A 17,081-nucleotide genomic window follows, 5' to 3' on the forward strand; every position below is an offset into this window, starting at 1 on the left:
CACGCTCTGCTTCGTTCTGTCTCGTTCTCTTGCTTATCAGTGCGAGAGAAAGAGAGAGAGAGAGCGAGTGCGCGTACTCGTAGCTTATCAGCGGGTTTATGGCCTGGGCTTTAGCTGGCAAACACATTGTCTCAATTTGTAGGCTATTCGAGGCTTAGCCACTGACAGTTTGTTCGTCACAAATATTGCACTACACATAAAGCGAATACATAACGATCGTTTAGTTTAGCTTAAATTACACTATGATTCACAGCCTATGACGTCTGTGAATTCGTAGACTGTAATGCAGACGGCTTTGTTTACATTCAATAGGGGGTCGAAAAAGTTGGACTCTAGTAATTTCATCATATGTATACAGCTGTTGTAATATTGTAGTGCCAATAATTTTTTGTTTTTGTTTTGTTGTATTACGAGCACATCGTATGACTATGCCAGGGTTTGTCTAGTTGCTTCGTCGAGAAACATGTTGGAATATACCAGATACAATGATAAGCTACTATTTCAGTAGTACTCAAATAGATACGTATTTATACAAGTATAAGCAAACATTTGACAGCTGCCTCTCTGGCAGCACTTCCGCTACCCTCGGTGTTCAGCCCTACCAATAAAAGATTATCGCCAAACTGCTGTGTTTGTGCTCTGGTATTATAATGAAATTCTGAGAATAGCATATTTAATGAAATGTTCATGTGTTAACAATTAGAAACATATCTTTATCAATAAAATGTGTATGTATTCAAATTTTCTGCAATAACTGTAAAAAAAAAAATACGCAATTAGCAAAAGTGTATAAAACTCTTTATTATGCATTTCGAGCAGAGTATAATTATCACGTAGTTACTTGTACAATGCATATAAGGTTTAACTGCTGACACTTCGCTGAAAGCTCCCTGATAATTGTTGCTTAAACTGATTTACCCAGTAGTCCAGTTGTCTAGCTATATTAGTGCCGCAATTGATGGAGAGCTTGCGGAGGAGTTAACAGCTTGCGCAGTGAGGAGTTAACAGCATTAGTAGTGGGCGTTTAACAGCGAACAGCTTGTGGCCCTAACAGTGTAGTGTAGTTTAACAGTGACTAGCTTGCGGCGCTAACAGTGAAGTGGCTTTTAACAGCGTTGCCTACAGCAGTGATGTGGATAGTTTTACAGCGGTTTGGAGAGTTGAGATCAACGACTGTACAGCGGTGGAGCCATGAAAACAATGTTAAGCAAATATGTATACGGATAACAGACCGCAAAAGTAACAATACAACAACAAATAAACTAACGACAACTGGTTTTCAAAATACACACAAAGTGAGCCAGGCACTTGACAAACATTTGGATAATGTTTTGCTTTCAATTGTACAATAACCCAAATTAAGACTAAATAAAATTAAATAAGAAAAAGAGTTGCCCCAGCCCGCAGCACGCACAGTTGTACAACATGAGCCGGCAACTAAGGTTCAGCATCCAGCCACCGCCACCGCCATCGTCGCTGCCATCATCGGACAGCGATGACAGCCACTCCGATCTGGTGGAGATCAATTTAAACGGTGGCCTTGGCCTTGGCCAGGCCAAGCAGCAATCAGCGCAGGCGCTTGATGAGCTGCTTCAGGCTCGCACAGGAGCCAATCTGCCGCTGCATCGCGGTTATCCGTACGGATATGGGGATACCGATAACGAGACGGATTACTATTTCTGCAAGAAATCGAATTCAACGGGTCAGTTAGCCGAGAAAGTCTCGCCACCGCCGCCATCCGCCACTAACATCAGTTGCCTGCGCCAAATGTATTGCCCCGAGTGCCACGAGCGGTTGCACGAACAAGGCGTGCGGCTCGAGCGGCTGCTTCAATTGTGGTAAGTAGTAAACACATTGTTGTAAATTATCTTTTCAACAATTTTCTAACATACATTTCCTTTACAGCTGCTTTGCTCTGCTCCCCATATATCCTTGCTGCTTGCGACGCTCCAAAGATGACTGCAAGGTCATTTGTGGCAAGTGCGGCTACTTGCTGGGCGCCTGGAAGCGTCAATGAGCCATTCAGCCACTTTTTTTATGATTTATTTTAAGTAGTATACTGTATATTTAATTGTATTTCTTGTTTTTTGTTTTTGTTTTTGTTTCTGTTAGTTTTTTAAGTATCTATTGACCTTGCGTTGCGTGTGCATGCCAAAAAAAAGTTTGTTGTGGTTTTGTTATTTTTGTTAAAGATGCGCACTCGCTCTCCCTCTCTCTGACACTCTCTTGATCGCTCACTTTGTCGCACTCTCCCGCTCTCTTTTGAAAGTGGTTTTGCCAAATGCTGCGCCGGCTGACGCTGACGCTGCTCAGTCGCAATCGAACATGTTGAACGAAGTGGAGCTAGACAACAGCTCGGCTGCCACAGCCGTGCTCGAGCTTGAGCCCGAGGAGCCAGAGACGCCACTGAAGCCGCAGCTACGCTTCTACAGCGTGGGTCCCAGCAGTTATCGGGTGAAGTGTCCACTGTGCATGCAGCAGGCGAACACTGAGACTGTACAAATGAGTGGCATCTTTGGACAGCTCACCTGCCTCATGTCCGTGCTGTCCTGGTAAGTGGAGAAGCATCTACTACTTAATACTCCATAGTACAGTAATCAATCTTCTCTTTGGGCAGCTGCTTCCCCATCTTTGCGCTGAGCTGCGTCTACTCCTGTCTGCAGAGTCGTCTGAAGAGCAAGCGCATCTTCTGCAGCAGCTGTGGCGGACATCTGGGCTTCCACTGGCGTCCCATCTAGTAGTTTGTAGTTCCATGTTCCACAATTCTTTATTTTGGCAATTCGATTCGCAAATGACGCTATAAATAAAACGCAATTCGCAGCTGTTGCCAGTTTTCATAATTCGTTTTTATAAGCACTCAAATATCTATCGACGCCCCAAAAGTATTTGAAATCCTCTCTCCCTCTCTCTTGATCACTCGCTCTCTCTTCGATCTTCATTCTTCGTTCTCCATTCTCTCGCTGCTCGTTTCGCATACTTGACTTGGGAATTTGGCACATCTCTTTGTTTAGTTGCGCTGCGTCTGTCGTTGTCATCAAATGGCCAGCACTGAGAGCCTGGACGGCAGCGCCTGTGACTACGATGGCGTCATCTCTGAGGTGCCAAAGGTGGGTCATTTGCCCACGCTTCCACTCGAGTTTGTCTGCCCCGCTTGCCAGCAGCTACAAACCAGCAAAGTGGAGCTCGAGGCTGTCACTTGTCTACAGAAGATCACATGCACCATAAATTGGCTGCTCTGCTGGTGGGTTAAAGCATTCCAAATCTTATTCCCGCCAACTATCTAATATAGTATCATTCGTTTTTAGCAATCCCATTCACTGGCGGGGAAGACACGACATCAATCACTATTGCAGCAACTGCGGCTGCTTCATTGGACGCCACATTTCGTTGAGCTGGTATAAACGCGCTCTCTTCCGCATGCAGCGCTCGGAGGTGGAGGACAATGGACGTTGGCAGAAATTCCGTAAGGTGGAGAAGACGACGAAGAAGCTTGGTAGACAGCGTTCAGCCATTGAACAGAGCTAGTTCCAATTCCACAAGTCAACACGCAGTGTTCTAAATTTAAACATAATTAAGCGACAACACTTTAAATAAAAAAACAAAAACACAAACAGATGACTGAATCGCTTATATCACTTATTTGAATGAAACGCTTTGTGTCAGCGTGCAACACTCGTTGCACAGTTTAATTAGTTTGAGAGCTCGTTTGCTATTTGCGAGAGCTGCTCCTAAAACATATCGCAGCATTTCAATATGAAACATTTTTTTTAATTCAGTTAAAAGTAATTAATTGCCTGACCCTTAAAGTGATCTCTCGATGCAATGCTTTTAAAATGTAGCAACGACATTTTCAAAAAGAAGGAAATCATCTACTTACGATTTTTGTTTTGTGCTAGAAATTTGGTAGTTTAACAATTGATTAAAGATAACATAGTCTTGGTCCGATAATATAGTCAAAGCTTGTGCTGCTGAATGCAATTTCATCACAATTTGATGTTCAAAAATTGCGAAATTAAAAATTGCGCTAATTCTTATTTCTAACTTATTTTCTAGATGATAATGAATATTTTTTTTATAATTTAGATATTCTTTAAGTGATAAAAGTTAAATTGGAATGTTTTTTGTTCACCGGAAATTTTTTTAAAAATGTTGCTATAATTTATTGAACAGCTATACTTATTTTTGATGAAAACACATTTAAAAAAATGTTGTATAAAAGAATACCTTATAGATTTTTTTTAAATAAATAAAATTATATTTTTGTTAATCCCTTTAAATAGTAGTGGAGTAGTAGTAGTGTTTTAATGAATAATAATCTAATTTGTACTTTTATGTATGTATATTCCTTCTATTAATGCTATTAAAACTTGTCGACCATTGTAATTACTTTAAACAAATTAGGTGGAAGATTTAAAATATTCTCAGATCAATAGGTAATCATTAATATTTAGAAGCAGTTTCGGGGCATTATTATACGAGTGATAAGGGAACCATCCATGAAAGCATTTGCCAAAGATGTTTACATTATTCAAGAATGAAATTTTGAGGTTCGACGGTGATCAGATTTTGCCCTAGTTCTGGAACTAAACGAACGCTTTCATTTTCGCAGCATCTACATTCAAAATCACTTTAGATAGCATGAAATACTTAAGGTCTATTAAACATTTACTGCTGTAAATTGCAGTGCTGCATTTACATACAGAGAGAGAAAAATATATAGCTTGAAAAGAAGATTGCAAATCTTGATTTAAGATTTTTTGAATCTTAAAAAGATTAATGTATTTCAATATGTAAGAAAAAGTCTTAAAACAATTATCAATTTTAATGCTAAATTTGCATCTTAAGACTAAAAACATCTTATTATAAGATTAAAAACTTATTTCAAGAATGTTTTATTCTAGATTGAAAGGAAGATTGCAAATCCTTATTACAGAACTTTTCGATTTATTTTTTTTTTAATTTTATATTAATTTATCTAAATTGAAGATCTTTTGATCTTGATTTAAGATTTTGTTTTCTTTTTCATTCTTCAAACAAGATTATAATCTTGATTTTTTTTTTTGGAATTTCCATCTTAGTTTAAGAATAAACCTTGTTGGTTAAATTTTGACATCATACAATCTTGATTCAAGATTTGAATCTTGATTGTAGCACGTTTTTTCTTCGTGTGGAAACTTTGAACCTACCTAGCTGAAGATCACATGAAAGCTTTTACGAGCAGTCATGAAACTACCGGGCGTACAATAAAAAGCTTTCAACTACTGGCAAAAGCTATCCACTTGAAGACCCGTAAACATATGAATTTCGTGCGCTGTCGTTTACCGTGGCGAGCGGTTGTGACGTAATTGGGCTTTTAAAGGTGATTGCTCGCTCGATTTTTACTGATAGCAGTAAACAAATCGAATCGGGTACCTCCGGTTTTTCGCACACACAGAGTGTTCGTCGGTCAAACGCAGTTGTTATCTGAAACGGTTATGAAGTGGACTAGGCGTTGCAATAGATTCTTTTACGGTATTTAAGCCGCTGGACAGACGTCTGTTTGTTCAGTTTGCGAATGCATTTTATAAGAGACACAACAAGTTAAACGCTGTTCGCGTTACAAATTCAAGTTCTGATAATCTCACAAAATGTTTTGGGTTCTACTTTTAACCATTTCGCTGGTGCTGATCGTGCAATATGTGCGTAGGCGTTACACATACTGGCAAAGTGAGGGCGTGGTCGAGGAGAAGGCCAAGTTTCCCTACGGCGTACTCGAATCGGTGGTGAAAAGTCAACGAGCTTTCGGTCTGGCTGTGTACGATGTCTATCTGCGACACAGTGCAAAGATCGTGGGCATCTATATGATGAACAAACCCACGTTGCTGGTGCGAGATGCTCACCTGGCGCGGCAAGTGATGACCAGCGATTTTGGTAGCTTCCACGATCGTGGCGTCTATGTGGATGAGAAACACGCTCCACTGTCGTCCAATTTGTTTAATCTGCAAGGCGCTTCATGGCGCAATCTGCGCACCAAATTGGCGCCTTCGTTCTCATCGGGCAAGATCAAGGGCATGTTCGACACCATCGACGATGTGGGTGAGAAACTGGTGCAGCATCTGCTGGGTGTCATTGAGCGGTCGCCCAATGATGAAATCGAAATGAAAGAAAAGCTCACCACATATGCCATTGATATCATTGGTTCGGTTATCTTTGGCCTGGACGTGGATAGCTTCTCTAATCCCAATAATGAGTTTCGTGCTTGCAGCGATATGTTGGTCAAAAATGATTCCGTGCTAATGAAGATCCACAACATGTGTGTCTTTATTTTTCCACCGTAAGTAGATCGCACATTTCTCTCCAGCTTATTGCTTATTGCTTGTTTTCCCCTACAGACTGGCCAGGCTCATGAATCGCATGGGCTACGAGAACGAGATGCTGACCAAGCTGCGTGACATTATGCGGCGCACCATTGAGTTCCGTGAGAAGAATAATGTTGTCCGTAGGGATCTGCTGCAGCTGCTTATTCGTCTGCGCAACACGGGCAAGATTGGCGATGATGACGATGAAGTGTGGAACATTGAGACGGCAAAGAGTGACCTCAAAGCCATGTCCATTGAGAAGCTTACCGCTCAGGCGTTCGTCTTTTACATTGCCGGCTCGGAGACCACCGCAGCGACAGCAGCATTCACACTCTACGAGTTGTCCATGTCCCCGAAACTGCTGAAGGAGGCTCGCGATGAATTGGATGCGGTCATGGAGCGTCATCAGCTCAAACGTGGCAACAAGTTCACCTACGAGGCAGTGCAGGATCTTAAGTTCTTGGATCTGTGCATTAATGGTAAGTTTAGTCGTTAAACTACAAACAACTTTTCTAACTTATATTCTCCCTCTCCTTAGAAACTATGAGAAAGTATCCTGCATTGCCCTTCCTGAATCGCGAGTGCACACAGGATTTCAAAGTACCGGATGGCGATTATACCATCAAGAAGGGCACTCCCATCCTCATCTCGCTGCTTGGTATTCATCGTAATGCCAACTACTTCCCAATCCCATGGACTACGATCCACATCGCTTCGATGCCGACATCATGAACTACGATCAGTCGGCTTATATGCCATTTGGCGAGGGACCTAGACACTGCATTGGTAAGAATAGAATATATAATGCCATATAATATATTGAATGATTTGCACAGCTGTTGCGATATTTTAAGTCATCTACAATTGAATTGGAAATGATTTATTGGAAGATTTCATGGAAGCTGTCAGTTAAAATTGGGATGGAGAGGCCTTTAAAAGATAGCCTCTTTATTTTCACAGTAATATTATAATGAAATAATTCGTTTTACTTGCAGATATTGCATTATTTTAAAAATACGAATGTTTTCATAACATATTATTGCAATATTATTTTTAAACATTTTATGATTATTTCGAATTACTTGCAGCATAACTTAAAATATTTACAGCATTTCACAAAATGAAATGAATTGTATTTTTAATGTATTTATTTAATGTATACATTTTCCTTCTAAATTTGAGAAAAATAGCTGACGTAATTGAGCTGTTGCCAATTTAATTTGAAATTATTTTCAAGAATTGGTAGTAATTACAGTGTTACGAAAATATTTTCTATTTAAATTTGAGTTAAGAACTCTACTTCTAATACTCTTACTTAAATATTCTTATAACTTCCAGCTCAACGTATGGGCAAGGTCAACTCCAAGGTGGCTGTGGCCAAGATACTGGCCAACTTCGATTTGGTTGAAGCGCCTCGGAAAGAAGTCGAGTTTCGCTTTGATCCAGCTCCTGTGCTAATGCCGGATGGCGGTTTGCCTCTGCGCCTGAAGAAGCGACTCTAATCAAAATGCAAACACAAATATTGTATCTAAATGTTTATTAATAAAGCGCAAATGCCTCAAACTAAAAGCCTTTTCTGACAGCACAAGTGCTTGGGGCCCATTATGAAATCAATGCTGTTCGGAAATGTTTCACATTTGTTGAAAAAATAAACAAAACAAGGTAATTTGTTTGTTGCTCTGCTGCTGTTTCTGGTTCTGCTTGGGCAGCTCCAGCTGTAGTCGCAATGCCCCGATGACATCATAGAGTGCTCACACAATACACATACGCCCTGTTGCCGCGCTCCGCTCTCGCTCAGTAAACTCACGCAACTCTCTCACACACTGTTCACTCTGTCTGTTTTGCTGGCTGCCCGCCAGTTACAATGGAAACGCAGACACTGCAGATCAAACTGCTGCCCGCCCAAACAGCGGAGGAGCGTGCTCGCAATATTATTGCCAATATTGTGGTCGAGGATCATCATGCCACACTTGTGCCCTACATCGATGAACATGAGCCCCATGAGAAGGTTACACTGCTAACCCAAGTGGAGGCAGCTCCCAAGTCTCCGCCTCGTTTGCGCTACTATACGCCGGGTCCGTCCACCTACAAGCTGCTCTGTCCGTTGTGCCACGAGAGAAGCGAGGCGGCTGTGATGCGTGCCGCAGGTTGCAAGGATGCCAGCTGCTGTCTGAGCTTGCTATCCTGGTGGGTTAAGGAATATCGTTTGCTGACTTTCTATATAATCTTTGCCTTTATTCATTTCTTCCAGCATCTTTCCCGTATTCTGGATCTGCTGCATCTGCACCTGGTGCGGCTGCAATCGCGAGTGGACCACCAAGGGCGTCTATTGCAGCCGCTGTGGCGGCAAAGTGGGCATCCAGAGCAAGTCCGATTAGGTCAATTAATGTGCTATAAATGCCAGACATTCTTTTGTTTTTAATTCTATTACGCATCTAACTCAATTAAAGACGCGCTACAAATCAACACGACTGTACGCTCTCTCAATCATTCGCTCGCTCGCTCTCTTTTGACTTTGCTCTCTTGTTGTGTGCAAAACAGGTTGCTCTATTGCTTTGGCCACATTTCGCTTTCAGTTTGGCCGCAGCAGCAACGATGACGACCACGACGACGACTGAGGAGCAGCAACAGCAGCAGCATCAAGCGTCGCTGGAGGCGAAAAAGGAGCGCGACATTTACGAGAACTTTGCCACACCGCTGGCTGGCACCTTTCTCAATCTGCCTCGTGAGTCGGTGGTGCTGAAGTGTCCTGCGTGTGGCATCAAGGAGCGCAGCGTGGTGCAGAATGATCTCAAATGGTGGGCGACTGAGATTAATCGCATTGTTGGTTGCCTCTTTGTGTGAGTTGCAGTTATTAAATGATTATCAGAATATCTCTAATTATTATCCTCTTTCTCAGCTCCTTCTGCTGCTGTTGCTGCTTCAACTATTATGTGCCCTGCAAGCAAACGGATCGCAGTCATTACTGCGGCAACTGCGGCTGCTACTTTGGACGCGCCATGAAGCGACGCGCCCCACTCAAAATTAAGTAAAAAACGCGAACTCTCACTCTCTGACTCTCTGTTGTTCTCTTGTTCTCCCTCACATTTTTTAAATACTTTTCGCATGCTGAAAATAAACAATATTTATACAACAAACAATGCTCTTATTTTAATTTTGGGCATCGTTCTCACTCTCCAGTCGCGAGCTTGCTGTCAGTATCAATTCGCACGCCTGCGACAGCAGACAACGCTTCTTCCAATTGTCTTCTTGATTAAATTTTGAACTTTTCCATTCTTCAAAAAACATTATAATCTTGATTTTAAGAATAAACCTTGTTGGTTACATTTTGACATCATACAATCTTGATTCAAGTTTGAATCTTGATTGTAGCACGTTTTTTCTTCGTGTGGAAACTTTGAACCTACCTAAATGAAGATCACATGAAAGCTTTTACGAGCAGTCATGAAACTACCGGGTGTACAATAAAAAGCTTTCAACTACTGGCAAAAGCTATCCACTTGAAGAGCCGTAAACATATGAATTTCGTGCACTGTCGTTTACCGTGGCGAGCGGTTGTGACGTAATTGGGCTTTTAAAGGTGATTGCTCGCTCGATTTTTACTGATAGCAGTAAACAAATCGAATCTGGTACCTCCGGTTTTTCGCACACACAGAGTGTTCGTCGGTCAAACGCAGTTGTTATCTGAAACGGTTATGAAGTGGACTAGGCGTTGCAATAGATTCTTTTACGGTATTTAAGCCGCTGGACAGACGTCTGTTTGTTCAGTTTGCGAATGCATTTTATAAGAGACACAACAAGTTAAACGCTGTTCGCGTTACAAATTCAAGTTCTGATAATCTCACAAAATGTTTTGGGTTCTACTTTTAACCATTTCGCTGGTGCTGATCGTGCAATATGTGCGTAGGCGTTACACATACTGGCAAAGTGAGGGCGTGGTCGAGGAGAAGGCCAAGTTTCCCTACGGCGTACTCGAATCGGTGGTGAAAAGTCAACGAGCTTTCGGTCTGGCTGTGTACGATGTCTATCTGCGACACAGTGCAAAGATCGTGGGCATCTATATGATGAACAAACCCACGTTGCTGGTGCGAGATGCTCACCTGGCGCGGCAAGTGATGACCAGCGATTTTGGTAGCTTCCACGATCGTGGCGTCTATGTGGATGAGAAACACGCTCCACTGTCGTCCAATTTGTTTAATCTGCAAGGCGCTTCATGGCGCAATCTGCGCACCAAATTGGCGCCTTCGTTCTCATCGGGCAAGATCAAGGGCATGTTCGACACCATCGACGATGTGGGTGAGAAACTGGTGCAGCATCTGCTGGGTGTCATTGAGCGGTCGCCCAATGATGAAATCGAAATGAAAGAAAAGCTCACCACATATGCCATTGATATCATTGGTTCGGTTATCTTTGGCCTGGACGTGGATAGCTTCTCTAATCCCAATAATGAGTTTCGTGCTTGCAGCGATATGTTGGTCAAAAATGATTCCGTGCTAATGAAGATCCACAACATGTGTGTCTTTATTTTTCCACCGTAAGTAGATCGCACATTTCTCTCCAGCTTATTGCTTATTGCTTGTTTTCCCCTACAGACTGGCCAGGCTCATGAATCGCATGGGCTACGAGAACGAGATGCTGACCAAGCTGCGTGACATTATGCGGCGCACCATTGAGTTCCGTGAGAAGAATAATGTTGTCCGTAGGGATCTGCTGCAGCTGCTTATTCGTCTGCGCAACACGGGCAAGATTGGCGATGATGACGATGAAGTGTGGAACATTGAGACGGCAAAGAGTGACCTCAAAGCCATGTCCATTGAGAAGCTTACCGCTCAGGCGTTCGTCTTTTACATTGCCGGCTCGGAGACCACCGCAGCGACAGCAGCATTCACACTCTACGAGTTGTCCATGTCCCCGAAACTGCTGAAGGAGGCTCGCGATGAATTGGATGCGGTCATGGAGCGTCATCAGCTCAAACGTGGCAACAAGTTCACCTACGAGGCAGTGCAGGATCTTAAGTTCTTGGATCTGTGCATTAATGGTAAGTTTAGTCGTTAAACTACAAACAACTTTTCTAACTTATATTCTCCCTCTCCTTAGAAACTATGAGAAAGTATCCTGCATTGCCCTTCCTGAATCGCGAGTGCACACAGGATTTCAAAGTACCGGATGGCGATTATACCATCAAGAAGGGCACTCCCATCCTCATCTCGCTGCTTGGTATTCATCGTAATGCCAACTACTTCCCCAATCCCATGGACTACGATCCACATCGCTTCGATGCCGACATCATGAACTACGATCAGTCGGCTTATATGCCATTTGGCGAGGGACCTAGACACTGCATTGGTAAGAATAGAATATATAATGCCATATAATATATTGAATGATTTGCACAGCTGTTGCGATATTTTAAGTCATCTACAATTGAATTGGAAATGATTTATTGGAAGATTTCATGGAAGCTGTCAGTTAAAATTGGGATGGAGAGGCCTTTAAAAGATAGCCTCTTTATTTTCACAGTAATATTATAATGAAATAATTCGTTTTACTTGCAGATATTGCATTATTTTAAAAATACGAATGTTTTCATAACATATTATTGCAATATTATTTTTAAACATTTTATGATTATTTCGAATTACTTGCAGCATAACTTAAAATATTTACAGCATTTCACAAAATGAAATGAATTGTATTTTTAATGTATTTATTTAATGTATACATTTTCCTTCTAAATTTGAGAAAAATAGCTGACGTAATTGAGCTGTTGCCAATTTAATTTGAAATTATTTTCAAGAATTGGTAGTAATTACAGTGTTACGAAAATATTTTCTATTTAAATTTGAGTTAAGAACTCTACTTCTAATACTCTTACTTAAATATTCTTATAACTTCCAGCTCAACGTATGGGCAAGGTCAACTCCAAGGTGGCTGTGGCCAAGATACTGGCCAACTTCGATTTGGTTGAAGCGCCTCGGAAAGAAGTCGAGTTTCGCTTTGATCCAGCTCCTGTGCTAATGCCGGATGGCGGTTTGCCTCTGCGCCTGAAGAAGCGACTCTAATCAAAATGCAAACACAAATATTGTATCTAAATGTTTATTAATAAAGCGCAAATGCCTCAAACTAAAAGCCTTTTCTGACAGCACAAGTGCTTGGGGCCCATTATGAAATCAATGCTGTTCGGAAATGTTTCACATTTGTTGAAAAAATAAACAAAACAAGGTAATTTGTTTGTTGCTCTGCTGCTGTTTCTGGTTCTGCTTGGGCAGCTCCAGCTGTAGTCGCAATGCCCCGATGACATCATAGAGTGCTCACACAATACACATACGCCCTGTTGCCGCGCTCCGCTCTCGCTCAGTAAACTCACGCAACTCTCTCACACACTGTTCACTCTGTCTGTTTTGCTGGCTGCCCGCCAGTTACAATGGAAACGCAGACACTGCAGATCAAACTGCTGCCCGCCCAAACAGCGGAGGAGCGTGCTCGCAATATTATTGCCAATATTGTGGTCGAGGATCATCATGCCACACTTGTGCCCTACATCGATGAACATGAGCCCCATGAGAAGGTTACACTGCTAACCCAAGTGGAGGCAGCTCCCAAGTCTCCGCCTCGTTTGCGCTACTATACGCCGGGTCCGTCCACCTACAAGCTGCTCTGTCCGTTGTGCCACGAGAGAAGCGAGGCGGCTGTGATGCGTGCCGCAGGTTGCAAGGATGCCAGCTGCTGTCTGAGCTTGCTATCCTGGTGGGTTAAGGAATATCGTTTGCTGACTTTCTATATAATCTTTGCCTTTATTCATTTCTTCCAGCATCTTTCCCGTATTCTGGATCTGCTGCATCTGCACCTGGTGCGGCTGCAATCGCGAGTGGACCACCAAGGGCGTCTATTGCAGCCGCTGTGGCGGCAAAGTGGGCATCCAGAGCAAGTCCGATTAGGTCAATTAATGTGCTATAAATGCCAGACATTCTTTTGTTTTTAATTCTATTACGCATCTAACTCAATTAAAGACGCGCTACAAATCAACACGACTGTACGCTCTCTCAATCATTCGCTCGCTCGCTCTCTTTTGACTTTGCTCTCTTGTTGTGTGCAAAACAGGTTGCTCTATTGCTTTGGCCACATTTCGCTTTCAGTTTGGCCGCAGCAGCAACGATGACGACCACGACGACGACTGAGGAGCAGCAACAGCAGCAGCATCAAGCGTCGCTGGAGGCGAAAAAGGAGCGCGACATTTACGAGAACTTTGCCACACCGCTGGCTGGCACCTTTCTCAATCTGCCTCGTGAGTCGGTGGTGCTGAAGTGTCCTGCGTGTGGCATCAAGGAGCGCAGCGTGGTGCAGAATGATCTCAAATGGTGGGCGACTGAGATTAATCGCATTGTTGGTTGCCTCTTTGTGTGAGTTGCAGTTATTAAATGATTATCAGAATATCTCTAATTATTATCCTCTTTCTCAGCTCCTTCTGCTGCTGTTGCTGCTTCAACTATTATGTGCCCTGCAAGCAAACGGATCGCAGTCATTACTGCGGCAACTGCGGCTGCTACTTTGGACGCGCCATGAAGCGACGCGCCCCACTCAAAATTAAGTAAAAAACGCGAACTCTCACTCTCTGACTCTCTGTTGTTCTCTTGTTCTCCCTCACATTTTTTAAATACTTTTCGCATGCTGAAAATAAACAATATTTATACAACAAACAATGCTCTCTTTTTTAATTTTGGGCATCGTTCTCACTCTCCAGTCGCGAGCTTGCTGTCAGTATCAATTCGCACGCCTGCGACAGCAGACAACGCTTCTTCCAATTGTCTCTTGCAACATGTCTGAGGAAACGTCGCCCGCTCCGCTGTACTTTGCAGTCGGCCCCAATGCACGTGAGATCACCTGCCCCTACTGCAAGACGCTGGCCAAGACGCGCATCCAACGCAACTGGCTGCGCTGTTGCACCAAGCGGCATCATTGCGGCTCCTGTGGCGAGTATCTGGGTGTCTATAGACGCCCCCAACTCTGAGTATTTGCTGCCAAAAACAAACCAAAGTGTCAAACAATAAAGAGCTGCTACTGATGACTACCAACTGTGTGTGTGTTTTTAATTGATCGAGAGAGTGAGAGCGTGTTACGTTCTCTCAATCTCTGAATGTTTTCCGTGCTGGGGCGTTGCTGGATTCAGTTACGCGTCGTCTGGCGGAGTGTGCACAACATGGCCATCGATGAGCCGCAAGTGATTGCGATTAGCATCACCAGCAAGCCGCAGGTGGGCTATCTGCAAACGGAGTCTACCATGGTCAACTGTCCGGCCTGCGAACACTTCGAGTGGAGCGTGGTCCAATTGGAGGCGGCCACCTGTCTGCAGCGACTTCTTAGCGTCACAAAACTGTGGTAAGATGAGTGACAACTTCTTGAGCACTTGGCCAGCTAATACTCGGATGTATTGCAGCAAAAGCTGGCGAGGGCGTGCGGACATTAATCACTATTGTGGCCACTGTGGCTGCTACATTGGACGCTATGTTCCCATTGACTGCTATGAACGTTGTCTCTCGAACTCAGCACGCAAGCAGGCGGCTGTGGATGACATGCGGTTGAAGACGAAGCCCAAGGATTGCGCTGTGCGTGCGCAAAAGTCAAGGGAACGTGTGTTGGCCCAGCGCGCCGAGCAGCGTGAGAAGCGGGAGCGAGAACGTGAGCAGAGGGAGCAGCAACAACAACAACAGAATCAAACTGTGGTGTTAACAGTGGCGGCCAAACAGCAATGAGAGCTAGTCAGGGTTGTTGTCTTCGCTAAAGTTAAGTTGGCTAAGCTTTGTGCAAAAGCTTTCTTCGGGTCGCAGTTCAAATATATTTATACTATGCTTGTTATTTATTCGAGTGGAATGCACTATGAGAAATATTCTGAATTTAAACAAGAAAGTCGAGTATCCTCGCTGTAAGATACCCGATAACCATTTTTAATAGAAGCAAAACAGTGCATACCGCACTGTCTTAAAATATACCAAATTACTATAACGAGAAAAAACAAAAATTTACCAAAGTATATCAATATTCTTTAAAAATACATCATAGAGTAAAAAATATATCAGATTATCAGCCGAAGCTTCTAAGACTCGACTGCAGCAGCCGTTTTTGGCATTAAAAAATATTTCTTAAATAACTTTTACCATTTTTTGCAATACTGCAGTATTGCAGTCGCAGTTTAAATACTTGATATTAATTCATATGAAATGCACCGTTAGAAATATGTTCTTTTTAAAAAATTTGCAATTGGCACAAAGTTTGAAAGGCTTTATGCGAAAACTTTCCAAATATTAATGTTATATGTTATATACGAGTGGAATCCACTCTGAGAAAAGTTTAGTTAGCTTGCAGTTAAAATATATTTATATGCTTATGTTACTTCTTCGAATGGAGTCCACTGTTGAAAATATTTAGTTAATGCGGTACAAATTCGCGATTGGGACGAATACAATTGTGCTCGCGATCATAGATGCCCAGAAAGCTCTTGCAGTTCGAGCAGTGCAAATACTCGCGATTGTCCGGCGAGGTCAGACAGGGCAGAAAGCAAAAAGGCCAACAGTTGGCCACACATGAGGCAGGGCAGCCAGTGCTCGAATAAAACTCAGAGCTGCTCCTTAACAGCGGACGACGATTGCAGCCGCAGCTGGGACAATAGATGCAGCCATCGGTGGGCAGCCAACGCTCAATGGAGCTACGATAATATTGCCGTCTATTGATGTCCTTGGAGTCGGTGATTTTCGGCTCCTGCCATGTTTGACTGCCGCTCTTTTGGGATGGCTGGCTGCCACTTGGCGGCTTGTGCTTGGCCAGATCTAGCAAGAAATTCAGCTTAATAGTCTACTTATTAAGTTATTGAGCTTAATACCTACAGCGTTCTGCCTCGTCTGCCATTTCTGCCTCCGACATGCCCGTCATCTTGCTAATCTGCGACAAACGCTCCTCGCTGATGCCGTGCTCAGCAGCTAGCTTGTGCAGATTCTGCACCTTATCGTTGGCATTCTCTATGATCTCCGGATGATGTGTCTGCACATGACGCACCAAGCAGCCGGTGTCATAGCGCGAGCACTTGATGGTTTTCAGGCACTTGAGACAGCGCAGATACTGCACATCGCCAGCTTTTGTGGACATGGTCAGCGATTGATTATTGAATAGAATGTCTGATAAAGTATTTCTTAAAATAAACGCACAATTTAAGAAAGATTTGTATGATTACAGTTGCTGGTGTATAAAAGAAAGATAAATTTGTGTTTTTATATAATCAAATGTGTAGACAGCAAATACTCAGCAATCTACATGTTATAGAAGTAATTCTAAATTGAAAACTTTAAGTATTTTTGACAAATTTCGCATTATCAAATGCGACTACATTCTAAATAACTTAACGTATTGATTAACTAGGCTTTAGACGAATTTACAGATATTTAAACAATTTGGAATAATTTAATAATGTCAATGATAATAAAAATAACTAATAAAATGAAGTAATTCAGATAAGATATGAAATATTAGATGCACATATAAATATTCATTGGCAATAAATGTTCTATATATTGTTATCAAGCTTAGTTCAGGTATTATTATTATAAGGAACGTGTTTTCACGCATATGATATATGTTCTACTAAAAAATCTATTATTTAAATAATAAATTGATTTGGAATACAAACTGTTAGAGCTATTTAAGCAGGTAAATATGTAAACTAATGTATGGTAGATAAGATATACATATATAAAA

The 17,081-nt window shown here is 42.5% G+C and overlaps 12 protein-coding genes across 12 annotated transcripts; 11 read left to right on the forward strand and 1 right to left on the reverse strand.

Annotated features, from left to right (window-relative positions):
• Nucleotides 1–1,296: 1,296 nt before the first annotated feature.
• LOC117571956 (uncharacterized) lies at nt 1,297–2,136 on the forward strand. The gene is made up of 2 exons (XM_034254454.2): nt 1,297–1,838; nt 1,906–2,136. The coding sequence occupies exons 1-2, from the start codon at nt 1,426–1,428 to the stop codon at nt 2,015–2,017; spliced, it is 525 nt and encodes a 174-aa protein (XP_034110345.1). The 5' UTR covers nt 1,297–1,425; the 3' UTR covers nt 2,018–2,136.
• Nucleotides 2,137–2,291: 155 nt separating this feature from the next.
• On the forward strand, nt 2,292–2,835 carry LOC117571965 (uncharacterized). The gene is made up of 2 exons (XM_034254465.2): nt 2,292–2,552; nt 2,618–2,835. The coding sequence occupies exons 1-2, from the start codon at nt 2,326–2,328 to the stop codon at nt 2,736–2,738; spliced, it is 348 nt and encodes a 115-aa protein (XP_034110356.1). The 5' UTR covers nt 2,292–2,325; the 3' UTR covers nt 2,739–2,835.
• Nucleotides 2,836–2,937: 102 nt separating this feature from the next.
• Nucleotides 2,938–3,630, forward strand: LOC117571961 (uncharacterized). Its single transcript, XM_034254461.2, has 2 exons — nt 2,938–3,241; nt 3,306–3,630. The coding sequence occupies exons 1-2, from the start codon at nt 3,039–3,041 to the stop codon at nt 3,523–3,525; spliced, it is 423 nt and encodes a 140-aa protein (XP_034110352.1). The 5' UTR covers nt 2,938–3,038; the 3' UTR covers nt 3,526–3,630.
• Nucleotides 3,631–5,318: 1,688 nt separating this feature from the next.
• Nucleotides 5,319–7,907, forward strand: LOC117570745 (probable cytochrome P450 6d2). The gene is given in 5 exon segments (XM_034252566.2): nt 5,319–6,313; nt 6,372–6,817; nt 6,877–7,017; nt 7,020–7,124; nt 7,677–7,907. Coding segments are annotated over 5 exon segments (1,542 nt in total). The 5' UTR covers nt 5,319–5,627; the 3' UTR covers nt 7,841–7,907.
• A 101-nt stretch (nt 7,908–8,008) lies between these two features.
• On the forward strand, nt 8,009–8,824 carry LOC117570746 (uncharacterized). Its single transcript, XM_034252567.2, has 2 exons — nt 8,009–8,525; nt 8,590–8,824. Exons 1-2 carry the CDS (start codon nt 8,203–8,205, stop codon nt 8,714–8,716), a joined length of 450 nt encoding a protein of 149 aa, XP_034108458.1. The 5' UTR covers nt 8,009–8,202; the 3' UTR covers nt 8,717–8,824.
• Nucleotides 8,825–8,887: 63 nt separating this feature from the next.
• On the forward strand, nt 8,888–9,478 carry LOC117569512 (uncharacterized). Its single transcript, XM_034250699.2, has 2 exons — nt 8,888–9,178; nt 9,238–9,478. Exons 1-2 carry the CDS (start codon nt 8,934–8,936, stop codon nt 9,368–9,370), a joined length of 378 nt encoding a protein of 125 aa, XP_034106590.1. The 5' UTR covers nt 8,888–8,933; the 3' UTR covers nt 9,371–9,478.
• Nucleotides 9,479–9,570: 92 nt separating this feature from the next.
• Nucleotides 9,571–12,467, forward strand: LOC117570413 (probable cytochrome P450 6d2). The gene is made up of 4 exons (XM_034252039.2): nt 9,571–10,872; nt 10,931–11,376; nt 11,436–11,684; nt 12,237–12,467. Exons 1-4 carry the CDS (start codon nt 10,187–10,189, stop codon nt 12,398–12,400), a joined length of 1,545 nt encoding a protein of 514 aa, XP_034107930.1. The 5' UTR covers nt 9,571–10,186; the 3' UTR covers nt 12,401–12,467.
• A 101-nt stretch (nt 12,468–12,568) lies between these two features.
• LOC117570414 (uncharacterized) lies at nt 12,569–13,397 on the forward strand. Its single transcript, XM_034252040.2, has 2 exons — nt 12,569–13,085; nt 13,150–13,397. The coding sequence occupies exons 1-2, from the start codon at nt 12,763–12,765 to the stop codon at nt 13,274–13,276; spliced, it is 450 nt and encodes a 149-aa protein (XP_034107931.1). The 5' UTR covers nt 12,569–12,762; the 3' UTR covers nt 13,277–13,397.
• A 53-nt stretch (nt 13,398–13,450) lies between these two features.
• LOC117570415 (uncharacterized) lies at nt 13,451–14,038 on the forward strand. The gene is made up of 2 exons (XM_034252041.2): nt 13,451–13,738; nt 13,798–14,038. The coding sequence occupies exons 1-2, from the start codon at nt 13,494–13,496 to the stop codon at nt 13,928–13,930; spliced, it is 378 nt and encodes a 125-aa protein (XP_034107932.1). The 5' UTR covers nt 13,451–13,493; the 3' UTR covers nt 13,931–14,038.
• A 52-nt stretch (nt 14,039–14,090) lies between these two features.
• Nucleotides 14,091–14,417, forward strand: LOC117569817 (uncharacterized). The gene has a single exon (XM_034251138.2). The coding sequence runs from the start codon at nt 14,155–14,157 to the stop codon at nt 14,344–14,346; it is 192 nt and encodes a 63-aa protein (XP_034107029.1). The 5' UTR covers nt 14,091–14,154; the 3' UTR covers nt 14,347–14,417.
• A 75-nt stretch (nt 14,418–14,492) lies between these two features.
• Nucleotides 14,493–15,547, forward strand: LOC117569264 (uncharacterized). The gene is made up of 2 exons (XM_034250364.2): nt 14,493–14,714; nt 14,773–15,547. Exons 1-2 carry the CDS (start codon nt 14,536–14,538, stop codon nt 15,086–15,088), a joined length of 495 nt encoding a protein of 164 aa, XP_034106255.1. The 5' UTR covers nt 14,493–14,535; the 3' UTR covers nt 15,089–15,547.
• A 135-nt stretch (nt 15,548–15,682) lies between these two features.
• LOC117568462 (uncharacterized) lies at nt 15,683–16,613 on the reverse strand. The gene is made up of 2 exons (XM_034249139.2): nt 16,217–16,613; nt 15,683–16,159 (listed from the first exon to the last, which is right to left on the reverse strand). Exons 1-2 carry the CDS (start codon nt 16,473–16,475, stop codon nt 15,762–15,764), a joined length of 657 nt encoding a protein of 218 aa, XP_034105030.1. The 5' UTR covers nt 16,476–16,613; the 3' UTR covers nt 15,683–15,761.
• Between the last annotated feature and the right edge of the window lie 468 nt (nt 16,614–17,081).

Source organism: Drosophila albomicans, chromosome 3 (assembly GCF_009650485.2).
Source record: "Drosophila albomicans strain 15112-1751.03 chromosome 3, ASM965048v2, whole genome shotgun sequence".
Lineage (NCBI taxonomy): Eukaryota > Metazoa > Arthropoda > Insecta > Diptera > Drosophilidae > Drosophila > Drosophila albomicans.